Source organism: Chelonoidis abingdonii, chromosome 8 (genome assembly GCF_003597395.2).
Source record: "Chelonoidis abingdonii isolate Lonesome George chromosome 8, CheloAbing_2.0, whole genome shotgun sequence".
Lineage (NCBI taxonomy): Eukaryota > Metazoa > Chordata > Testudines > Testudinidae > Chelonoidis > Chelonoidis abingdonii.
The window spans coordinates 56,551,195-56,563,744 of NC_133776.1; the positions used below are offsets into that span (position 1 = coordinate 56,551,195).

At 49.7% G+C, this 12,550-nt stretch overlaps 1 protein-coding gene across 1 annotated transcript in view; it reads right to left on the reverse strand.

Annotated features, from left to right (window-relative positions):
• Window positions 1-325: 325 nt before the first annotated feature.
• The window catches only part of GAL3ST2 (galactose-3-O-sulfotransferase 2), a 29,462-nt gene continuing 17,237 nt past the window's right edge, over window positions 326-12,550 (reverse strand). Inside the window, exons 2-4 of the mRNA XM_075068958.1 lie at window positions 3,825-3,958; window positions 2,673-2,953; window positions 326-1,150 (exon numbers count right to left, since the gene is read on the reverse strand). Coding sequence (XP_074925059.1) covers window positions 326-1,150; window positions 2,673-2,953; window positions 3,825-3,958 — 1,240 coding nt within the window. The remainder of the gene's footprint in view (window positions 1,151-2,672; window positions 2,954-3,824; window positions 3,959-12,550) is intronic.

Genomic DNA, 12,550 nt, shown 5'->3' on the forward strand with positions numbered 1-12,550 from the left:
GGCAGTCAGGGAATAAATCACAGTTCCCTGGTTCTTTAGCCAATTTCACCCCAGCCCAGCCCCTGGTGTAGGCTGGAGCAAGCAAAGGTGTCCAGGGAACCATATGCCAGAGGGAGTCAGCTGGGGAGTGCTGTGTTCCTGCCACACACACCCTGTCTCCCAACCCCACTCACGGATCTGAAATCTCTGTGAGGAAATTTCATGGGTTAACTCCACTGGGCCACAAATATGTAAACACACATCTCTGGGAGGTACATGAACAAAGTCATAGGAATGTTATAAGCATTATTGCTCTGTGGGTGATATTAACAATCCACCAACACTATCACCTCCGCCACAGGGAAAAGGCTGTGCTCTTCCTCTTCTTCTCTGGGAACTGACGAGCGTATAGATATGACATATACTGAAGTTCAGGTGTGATCAGTCTCAGGCAGGTTCTCAGAGTCTCATTAGCCATGTCTTCTTTAAGATTATAGCCCAGAATATTTGCACGGCCTGACTGGAAGGGCTGAAGTTTTTTGTCTTTGATCTTGGTCTTATCTATCGGCATTGGGTCCAAGAGACACAGCTCCATAAGTTCCTTTTGTCTCATTCTCAGGATATTCACCTCCTGATCCAATTTTTCTAGTCCTATTGTCTCCTGAATTCTTCTCCAGAAGGTCCTGTTGAAGTGTTGGTAGAGCTTCCAGTCCAATGAGCACCATTCTTTTACCTTTTCCTTGCTCTCAGGGGTCATGCTTTTGATAGTGTCCTGGCTTCGGGAATTCAGCTTGAAGTAAACCACATCATCCAGCTCCCAGCCCAAAGTCTCCTTCAGCAGGACCATGGACTCATCAAAGTAATCAGTTAGCAGCATCAGCTGAAAAGCCTGTTCTATCTCCGCTAGGACACGCTGAACATAGTCCTCAGTGTCCATTGCGTTGTTATCATAGCCAAAGTCAAACCACATGTAGTTCCTCGCATGAACATTATTTCTGTATTCACTCATATTGTAATATGTCCATGGAGATGCCAGAAACTCATTCACATCCTTTGACCTTCTAAATGCTGGTGTAAAAAATTTATTATAAGCATAGGAGGACTCCATCAGTGAAATTGGGTTTCTCATGATGGAAAAGTAGGTGGTGGTGTTTGGCATTACTTTTCGGACCTGTTTATAAAGAGACAGCACAATGTGGCCATTAATGTATCTCTTGCTTATGCATAGGAGAAGTTTTGTGATACAAAAATGGGTCCTACTTGACTTTAAGGGTAAACAGGCCAAAAGAAGAAGCAGAGTGTAGATCATTTGCAGGGGGTTAAAACATAGTCACGGTGGGAAAGTCTAAGTACAAGCACTGTACTGACAGGTTGTAGGCAACTGATCCAGTTCTCTCTCTGTGCTAGGAAGGCTTGCCAGCACTGCTGTACTGGTATAGCTAAACCAGCACACATAGCCCTTGGCCACTCAGTATAGTAAGCACATGGAAGCGGAGTTTTCTCATTCCTGTTAGGGCTGAGTAAATAGTTTCGCATGTTATGCTGGGCTGCATGAGGGGTTTTCTGGCTGAACAATCACAGAGGGGTATTGTATCTGAGGTACCTGTGCACCCCTAAACACCATGGATGTGGGCTCAAGGCCAGCCCCACTTGGCTGATGCTGAGGGACACATTGGTTCAGGCCAGTGATGGAGTGAAGATCCACATTTATGAAGACCCAGTGACTTGCCCAACTGCTACAGTGAGACTGTGGCTGTTATTCCAGACCATTGGATGGAGCAGCAGCTGTGGGAAGAGTGCTGTGCAACAAACCCTGTACCCTGGCCCTTGGCGAAGGGTGGATTTCACCTCCCAAATTGCTCTTTGTGTCCTCCACATAGAGTCTGAATGCTTGGGATTTATAAGCGTGGAGTGAAATTCACCCCCAGTTACTCCATCAAGAAAAGAGAGAAAGACAGAGAGATCATGGCCAGGCCTAGAAGTTGACTCTCTATTTCCCAAAACAAAGGGTCCTCCCTGAGCCAAACAAGGTAACTCCAGTCTTGTTTGTTTGTTTGTTTTATAAATAATTGTCAATTCCAAGATTCTTAGAGGAATTGCCAGCTAATGATGGCCATTCCCCAGTACTAGTGATCTTTGTGATTGACAGCCTACGTATTAATTCCTAACTCATAAAACATTTTACATGCCAATTGCAATGCACTTCTTGAAGGGAAAGGCCTCTGCAGAATGATATTTAGTGCTAGCTAATAACCAGGGAGCCTAGAAATCTGTTTGCCATGGAAAAAATGTAAAATTTGCATTTTTACAGAGAATCTTTAGTTTTTACATTTGTGAGAAAATAAAAACTTATACAGTGGAACCCTGGTTATCTGATCTAATTGGGACCAAGGCCAGATCAGATCATAAACAATTCAGATAATCAGGAGAATGGCCAGGGCTCCAACTGCAAGCTTGCTTTAAAATTGTAAATATATCAATAAAACATTGTGTTCAACTGATACCTATATATACTGTGGCCAGGATAACAAAAGTTCAGAATTTCATTTTAATCACGAAAAAAACATGGATTTCTAAGTTTTTTTATTGGTAAATTTTGTTTTTTTATCATGGAAAACTAGGATCCCTGATAATAACAGCACCACAGTCATTTCACAGGATGCATACCCAACTGCTACTGTCCAGGATCTCACCTCTGGGAGGTTAAATCTCATGTGGTTGCACATGATGTTGTAGCTTTGTCCCATGGTTTTAAATCCCTCTACAAACTGGGCCATGAAGCGATGAGGATAGCCCAGGTGGTAGCTTTGGCCAGCAGGAAGGGCTAAGGTCAGATTGTGCTTCTCTGCAAACCGAAATAGGATGTTCATGACTGTGCTGCTGGCAGTTTTGTGGGTCTTGAGAAACATCACGTTCATCTGGGGGTAACTGGGTCTCAGGTGCTTGGTGGAAAACCTCCACACTCTGTAGGAATTTAAAGCACATGGGAAATGTTTTCTCTAGTATTGTGTAATCCATTTCTTCCACCTGACAGTGCTGCTTTCCCCTGCCATTTCCTACCCTCCTGCCCCTCCCACTTTACTTTTCCAAAGCAACCAAAGTTTAACCTGAACTATCTTTCCTTGGGATAACTGGGGCCAGCTCCACACCTGGCATAAATCAGCATCACTCCATTGAACTCAGCGGGACCCATTCCCCAGCTAATGTAAATCAGCATCACTCCATTGAATTCAATGGTTCCATTCCCCAGGTGGCATAAATCAGCATAGCCTCATTGAAGTCAATGGGCCACATCTCCCACTGGTGTAAATTGGCCATAGCTCTATTTAAGACCAGATCCCCAGCTGGTGTAAATAGGCATAGCTCCCTTGCAGTCAATGGGGCTATGACAACTGACATCAGCTAAAGATCCAGCACTGTGTCTGTAGTTCTAGAAACCATAGATTAGCCACATCCCTCTTCTGCCCTCATTAGCTCCAAATGCCAGTCTGCATGGCTCTTTCAGCTCCACACAATAATCAGCTTATTTGTTACTGAGAGGGTTGGGAGGGGGCTCTGACTTCTCCTGCTCACTCCCCTTGCTGTGTCAGTGTTGTTGCAGCTACTCCCAGCTGCTGGGTGCTCTACACTGTTGATAGGTCACTTATTTAGGTGCTAGATATAGAATTAGGAGCCCAACTTCAGGCCCTCAGACTTGAAAATCCTAGCCCTAGTCTCTGTGCTTAGGGCTACATTTAGCAATCCAAAAATATAAGATATGATGGATCATCTTGCTGCCCCTGCACAGACAGGGCACATGGCAAGTTCTCTTTACTTGTTCTATCACTGTACAAAGTGGACTTACGAGGTGATCTTTACATTCATATGGAAGAACCCAGCTAGAAAAATGACTCCCAGCCAAAGAGTAACAAGCCCCAGGAGTCTGGAACGCCTGCAAAAGAAACAGAGATCCAGTGAGTCCAAAATAAAATTTAATGTCCTCCCAATTCAAACCACATCAAATTTCCTGCCACTCTTTGTAACTGAGGGCTTATCTACATAAACATTTCATTTGCGGCAAGCTGGGTGTAAATCTGTCCCCCTAGCCTGCTGCATGCAACTGTCTGTGTGGACCCTGCTGACACACATTTAAGTTCCCTTGTGCAATCTGACACGAACATCAGAAAAGCCATAGTAGGTCAGCGCAATGGTTCATTAGCCCAGTGTCCTGTCTCCACCAGTGGCCGGTGCCAGGTGCTTCAGAGGGACTGAATAGAACAGGACAATTTCCCGTGATTCATCCTGTCGGCCATTCCCAATGTCTGGCAGTCAGAGGAGCTACCCCACTTGAAAAGGGAGTAGATTGAAGTGCACTAGGGAACTGCTAGTTCACATCAGCAGGGTCCACACTGCCACTTAGTGCATGGAAGGCCAACGAGGGGTAGATTTACAGTCCGGCTTGTCACAAGCTAAATGTTTGTGCAGACAATCCCTTAATGGCTGTTACAGCTGCCTCCTTTCTGGCCTTTCCATGTTGTTAGATAGCGTGAGCACATCGATCAGCATCCTGCCCTGGTGGTAACTCCTGTTCTCTGCAGTAAAGCAAGAGCACTTGTGTTGTAACAATTACATTCCCTTTTTACAAAAACTTCCCTTTCTACAAAAGAAAGCAGAGCATCTCAGGTAAGCATGACCCCAGGAGCTGGGGGTTTAAAAAAACACTCATGATCAAATCACAAGAGTTATCAAATCGCAAGCTTCCCACCTTCCAAAATGGAGATGACAGACCTTTGATCTCTCCAGCTGCACCCACAACCCTCGACAGCAAAGGCAGCTCCTCCATTCAGTAACTATGCTCCAGAAGTATAGGAACCTAAGTTTTCATGGGTGACGAAGTGGGTATTCACCCACGAAAGCTTAGGCTCCAATAATCTGTTAGTCTATAAGGTGCCACAGGACTCTTTGTCACTTTTTACAGATCCAGACTAACATGGCTACCCTCTGATACTATGCTCACAAGGGCTGTATCCCTGCCACTTGGTTTATTTTGCCCTTCCACACCCTCTATACATGTCATAATTTTTTTCTGTCTTTGGAGAGAAGACCAGCTCCATCGCCTCCAGTCAACCAGCCCAGATGCCCCTTTTTCTCAGCCCAGCTGAATCCGTAGGGCAATGTTCCCTCTAATGTTTCCCACACGTGCTGAATGAATTTTGTTATGTGCACCAATATGGAGGTGATATGTCACACATCACCTCCATATTGGTGCACATAACAAGATTCATGTGGCAGGGTGGGACTGAGGGGCTCAGAGTGTGGGAGGGAGCTCAGGGCTGGGGCAAAGAGTTGGAGTGTGGTGCAGTAAGGGCTCCGGCTGGGGGTGCAGGTTCTAGGGTGGGGCTGAGGATGAGGGGCTCAGGGCTGGGGCAGAGGATTGAGGTGCAGTGAGGTGAGGGCTCCAGCTGGGAGTGCAAGTTCTGGGGTGGTACTGGGGATGAGGGAGTTGGGGTGCAGTGGGATTCCTTAGGGCTACGGTGGGGAGAGAGGACTCTCCCTCAGTTCTCTGTCCCTGCAGCAGCACTTGGGCTGCAGGATAGAGGCATCTCTCCCCTGGCCACAACAGGTCCAGGCTGGGCTGGGTGGGGCCGAGGGAGGGGCTCCTGGCCGCAGCAGGGCCGAGGCTGGGTTGGGTCTAGGGAGGGATGCCTGTCCCCTGGCCACAGCAGGTTCAGGGCCGGGCTGGGTTGAGGCCAAGGGAGGGGCTCCGTAGCAGGTCCAGGGCTTGGGGAGAGGCATCTCATCCCGCCACAGCCCTGAACACCTGCATGCACTTAATAGGCAGCTGTGCAGCTTAGAGGGAACTTAGCTAGGGGACATCACCCCCACAAGCCCGCTCACAAGGGGACTCATTCAGTGCTGACACACACTGCCTGAAGTCAATGAATCCTTTGAAGTCAGCTGGGTAGCACATGGGAAGTAAGGGAGCTCTAGGTTGGTCTCCAGGATGGGGAACCACTGCTGTTCAGGAACTGTGGGGAGTGAGGGAAGCAGAACCGTAACGAGGGCAAGGTGAGTGATGCGCTTGCCTCGGGCGCGCAAAGCTAAGGGGCACAGAAAAGTCCCGGAGCATCCCTGCCAGAACGACAGCTGCATGTGGCTCTCCTGTCTGCTGCACGTTGCGGGGAGGGAGGGGAAGGAGGCACACACATGCTTCGCAGTCTTCCCATCCCCTGCCACACACATGGAGGAGACGCCGAGGGGGCTTCCAGTGGGAGACAGGATCGTCGGCATTGGGCCTCACTCACCTGAGCAGCTGCTGCGGCTTCGGTGAGTGTTTGACTCTGTGATCCACTCTATCCCCCCAGCAGCCACCACTCCTGCAAACACTGGGCAAGGGGCAGCCCCATTCCCCACCCCCAGTAAGGCTATGGTAAGGGGCAGCAGGGGAAGAAGGAAGCCACATGTGATGGCAGTCCCCTTCCCCCCAGCACCCACCACCCTCTCCCAGAGCCCACAGCCCCTCTCTGACCCTCAAACTCTGTCCCAGAGCCTGCACCCAGCCCTCCGCACTCCCGCCCAGAGCCTGCACCGCTCCATCCATCCTGCATCCCACCCATGCCCCAGCCCTGAGCCTGCACCCAGCACCCAAACTCTGTCCCAGAACCTGCACCCCCATCTCTTCCCACACACCCTCTCCTGCCCCCAAATTCTGTCTCAGAGCGTGAACCCAGAGGCCATGCCCCAGCCCAGAGCCTGCACCCAGCACCCAAACTCCATCCCAGAGCCTGCACCCAGCCCTCTGCACTCCCTCCCAGAACCTGCACCCCTCCACCCATCCTGCACCCCATCCCGTGTGCCAGCCTGGAGCCTGCACCCAGCACCCAAACTCCATCCCAGAGACTGACGTCTCAACTGTCCTACACCCCAATCCCTTGCCCCAACCCAGGGCCTGCACCCCAGACCTCCTCCCCCTACCCAAACTCCCTTGTAGAGCCTTAGGCAGGTGGGGGGCAGAGTTCAAGGGGGTCGGGCTCTGAGCATTCTGGGCACCACCAAAATTTCTACAAACCTGTTGCCCCTGATACTTGGAGGGGGTGTGTGTGAGGAGGCAAGTGGCAAATCAGTGGGTGGAGGGGGGCAAATCTCCCAAATTCAAAATCTGGGACTGTGTCTGTTGGTCCTTTTTGCTGCTTTTCTCTGGGCTGGGGGTTGTCCCAATGCCGCAAAGAGGTTGTTCACAAGGGAAGGTGCTTGCTCCTGACCCCTAGGCCGTCAGTATGTCTGCTCTTCTCTAGTCAGCCCACTTGACCAGTTTGATTGTCCTTGGTCTGGCTTCCAGCTCCTCTCCAAGGGTTGCAGCTGTCTGGAGGTGTCTGCCTTCCATGCCTTCCTCATTCACATCTCATTCATTCAACAGGGAAATTGATTACAAAGTGAAAGGGAAGATCTTATTCTACTTCTTGCAAAAAGACATTTTTCTTTTACTTTAATTATACTATCTCAGGGGCCTGCTATAACATATTACCAAGGTTCAATAGAAAGTCATATAAAAGTTATACAAAAATGCATAATGCAGAGATTTATCTACAACTGCATTGATTGCTGTGTGCAGTAATATAGGACCCCTGGATCTTTGAATGAGGCTTTATACTTGGGGGGGTAAGGGGGTGAGTGGCAAGTTGGGGGTGAGCAGGTGGGCAAAGAGGCGAGCAGTGAGCCAGCAGGGGTTCTAGTATGTTACATGCACTATGATGCAAACCTTATATGTATTAGCTGATTTTGTACACGGAACTTATGATTAAAATAAATAAACGTTCCATTACCATTATTATTCTTGTTTACGTATTTTTCTTTTTTTTACAAAGTAACTACTATGAAATTATATGGAGGGGGGAGGGTGCAATTTTATATCCTTGCCTCAGGCACAAAAATAGCTAGTTACGGCTCTGGAGGGAAGTATATCACGATGCTCTGGGGAAACTGCTGAAGCCAAGGCCAGGGATCCAAGAGGAGCACATGTGCCTGCTGAAAATCTTGCAGCTTTTTCCCCTGCAGGGACAGGGTGAATGGGTGCATGGAGAGACCAGCAACCCAGAACTTCACCTTGGAGCTCTGGCAGTCACCTTATGGCAGTGGGCTGGCTGGGGGAGACTGTGTTCTAACCTAAACGATAGGGCCAAATCCTCCAATGGTACAAACTGACACAGCTCTCCTGAAGTCACCTAGACAGTCTCCCCTGATGTCAAAGGGGCTGTGCTAACTTACACCAACTGAAGATCCAGCCTGTTGCAAATAATATGTGACTAATTTTGTCTGGTTGTTGGCAAATCACTATGACAAACTTTACACTTTAGACACAAGTTATTCCTGTGTGCCTGTTTCAGCATAGGTACATCAAATAGACTGTTATTCTAAAACACATGGGTCCAGCCTCATCCCTGGTGTAGCTCTGCTTACCTCAGTGGAGTAACATCAGGAATGTATTGGCCCTGACTCATCAAACTACGTGTGATTACAAAGCAGTGTGTAGGTTTGGATCTCCACACCTCTGGAGACTGCTTAGAATTTTTCTGTCTTATACGAGGTTCCTTCAAAGCAGGCCCGAGGCTTGAGAGTCAAACCATAGTAAATTGAAGTTTTAATAGAAACCAACTGAGCTATAGAGTGCAAAAACGTGGTGAAATTCTTCATCGTGGTTATTTATGAGATAACCAAACTCAGGCAAACCTAACACCCAAGATCATCTCTGGGCTGAGAACAAGCAGGAGAAATGTCACAAAGGCCATCTCAATTGTTTCCAATTACTGAATCCCAGACCTCCAGAGCTATGCCAAGAAATGTGGACAAATGGTGAGAGTCCAGAGAAGAGCTACAAAAATGATCAGAGGTTTAGAAAACATGACCATTGAGGAAATGTTAAAGGAACTGGACATGATTAGTCCAGAGAAGAGAAGGCTGGGTTGGGAGAGCTGGGTGAGGGGAAGAGAGGACCCTGACAACAGTCTTCAACTATGTAAAAAGTTGTTATAAAGAAGACTGTGATCATGGCTATTCAGCACTATGGACCTCCACTGTCTACACGTATTATTGTTGCTCAATTGTCCTCCATGTCCACTGAAGGTAGGACACAAATGTGACACTGGCCTAGCAGGCACCAGCTCATGCCAAGGTCCCCGTGGCTCAGCTGAATACTTCCAGATACATAGCTGGACTCTGTCTCACCTGGAGGTTTGCATCGGTAGAACAGGTATTAGAATGATAAGAAAGCGTTTCGTGTCTGGACTCTGTCGAATGCTTGTGAGTTGCTCCGTACATTAAGCTCACTTGTACTATCTGTAATGTAATATTTGTGCAGGTGTAGCATGAGTAGGCTTGTTAATTTTGGTTGGACATACTCTGGAGATTTCATCACAAAACATACTCTTTAATTAAAGATTAATCTTTAATTCCTGAGGCTCCAACCTAAGCATGAGCCAGTGAATGAATCACCACACAAGAAACTGTTATGCCCCTTCCAAAAAAGGAGATCCAGCAATACCAGACCAGCTCTGGGTGGATCTTACAACTGGAAACTCCCTGCATATGGACTGCAGAATTGTCAACAGAAGGACTAAAAGCTCATTGTTCTGCTCCCCTCCCCATGAAGATGAATCACAGGAATGGACTTTTCCCATCAGCTGAGAGCACGTGGCAGAAGGGGGATGAAACCCCCCAACAAAAGGACCTAAGGATCTCTATGCTGCTTGGACTCTGGGGGTATGTCTACATTGCAAAGAAAAACCCACAGCTGGCCCGTGCCAGCTGACTTGGGTTCACAGAACTCAGGCTAAAGGGCTGTTTCATTGCTGTATAGACTTATGGACTTGGGCTGGATCCCAGGCTCTAGGACCCTGTGAAGTCTACACTGCAATTAAACAGCCTCGCAGCCTGAGCCCTGCGAGCCTGAGTCAGCTGGCACAGGCGAGCTGTGGGTTTTTCTTTGCAGTGTACACAGACCCTAGCAGGCCTGCACAACTCATAAAGCGGTGAGGGCCATATTACTCCAAAGAAAATAGCTGAGGGCCAAACCCCCCCTGCCCCACTGAAACCCCCCTCCCCAGCGCCACCCAGCTCCTCCGAAACAACCGTGCCCCCAGAACTTGTGTAAGCAAGCAGGATGCACAAGATTTTGTTGAACAAATTCACACACAAGGGAAACAGTCACACACAAAGAGAAGCGATATCTCACAGCGTATGGCACACTAGGAAGGCACTGACAGTTTGTGGAAGCCTGTAGTGTAGAGAGGGGAAGAAACGGTGTACATAGGGTGACCAAATCACAGCAGTAAAGTAGGACCCACCCCTTCCCTGCTCGGCCCCACCATCACACCCCTCTTCACCCTCTAGCCCCCCCGCTAGCTTGCTGCATCCCTCCTAGTCAGTCCCCCATCCCTACTCGCCTCCTTTCACCTCCTCCCTCCCCTGCCAGAAACCCCCTTGCCCACCCCTAGAACCGGATCACTTGCCTCCCACTCGACTCTTCAGCTGCCCATGTAACAACAGAAAAACCTCCCTCTCCCAACTGCCCCCCCCCCGCTTGTCTCCTCAGCCTCCTCTCCCCCGCCGCTGGCTCACCTGCCGCCCCGCCCGCCGCCTCAGCCACCCCTCCTCCGCCTCCGGCTCACCTGCTGCCCTTATAACAACAGAAAAACCTCCCTCTCCCAACTGCCCCCCCCCGCTCGTCTCCTCAGCCACCTTTCCCCCACCGCTGGCTCACCTGCCCCCCGCCCGCCGCCTCAGCCACCCCTCCCCTGCCTCCGGCTCACCTGCTGCCCGTGTAACAACAGAAAAACCTCCCTCTCCCAACTGCCCTCCCACCCGCTCGTCTCCTCAGCCACCCCTCCCCCACCTGTCTCCTGAGCCCCCCTGCTCACCTCCTCAGGCCCCCCTCCAGCTCCCCTGACCCCCTGCTCGCCTCCTCAGCCCCCCTCTCGCTCTCCAGTCCCCCCCGCAACTCTTCTCCCCTGCATCCCTCCCCCATCGCCAGCTCACTTGCCTGGCATCTCACCTGCTGTTGCTGCCGCTGCCCCCACCTCCCACCACTGGCTCACCCTCACTCTCCAGAGTCCAGCCTGACACTGGCCCCTTTACCACCCCGCCCACCAGCCAGCCAGCCAACCTTCTGGCCAGCTGGTCCTTGGCTTGCCTACTCACTCCATGTGGGCCGCACAGTAAGGCCACCTACTCACACCCCCGTGGGCCGCACAGTGAGCCCACATGGGCCGCATGCAGCCCACGGGCCATATGTTGTGCAGGCCTGCGGACAAGGAGTTTCCTAGGCATAAGAAAGAGATCGTGGATCCATAGTCACTTGCTTTAACCTCATAACTAACTCTCTATTTTCCTATTTAATTAATTTTCATATAATTTATTATAGGATTTGCTGAAGTATTGTCTTGATGTGAGACCTAAGGTGCAATTGACCTGGAGTAAGTGACTGGTCCTTTGGGATTGGGAGTAACCTGAATATTGCTGTGATTCTTTGTCTTAAAGGCCATCTATCACAGAAACACGGTGACAAGACAGACCGGAGTAACCAAGAGGGCTATGTGAGACTGTGTTTAAGGCTGTTAATCCATCTGAGGAGTTTGCACTTGGTGCAGTTGGTTGGTGAAATCTAAGTTTAGAACTCATGACCAGCTTGGGGTTTGTGCTCTATTATTTTTAACACTCTGCCCAGAGGTTGGTACGCCTGGTCTTGTGACACTTGGAAGCGTCACAATTAAGTAATCAACTTAGTTTGCAGCAAGGGAGATTTAGGCTACCTGATAATTAAGCAGTGGAAGAGGTTACCTAGAGAGGCTGTGGAAACCCTGTTATTGCAGGTTTTTAAGAACATGCTAGATAAACAGGCTACAGGGATGGTCTAGGTATATTTAATCCTACCTCAGCACAGAGGGATGGACTAGATGATCTCTTGAGATCACTTCCAGCCCTACATTTCTATGAGCTTCTGCAGCATGAACTAAAGGATCCTCCAGCTGGGTGCTGTAGAAGAGTCAAGTCATTGGTGGATCAGTCCCAGAGGCAGAAGCGGCTCTATGTATTTTGTCACCCCAAGCACGGTAGGCAGGCAGCTTTCGGCAACATGACTGCAGGAGGTCCACTAGTAACACGGATTCAGCTGCATGCCTGCGGGAGGTCCGCCGGTCCCACGCCTTCGGAGTACCCGCTGCCGAATTGCCGCCGAAGCCATGGGACCGGTGGACCTCTTGCCGGCATGCTGCCGAAAGCTCCCTGATTGCCACCCTCAAGGCGACCAGCAGGGTGCCCCTCGCCGCTTGCCACCCCAGGCACGCGCTTGGTGTGCTGGTGCCCGGAGCCACCCCTGCCCAGAAGGGCCACGCAACACAGAGCGATGGGCTATAAAAGCACTTGAAAACAGGGGTCTAGCTGAAAGTGCCTTCTCTGCCAAAACTATAGTGCCAAACTCTGATATTCTGATATTTCAAATGTTATATGTAAATGTTAAAAAAAGAATTGGGACAAACTTTTGACCCTTTGGATCAAAGTGGAAGGAAACAGCCGCTTCAGAGACGTGCTAAAATTACAC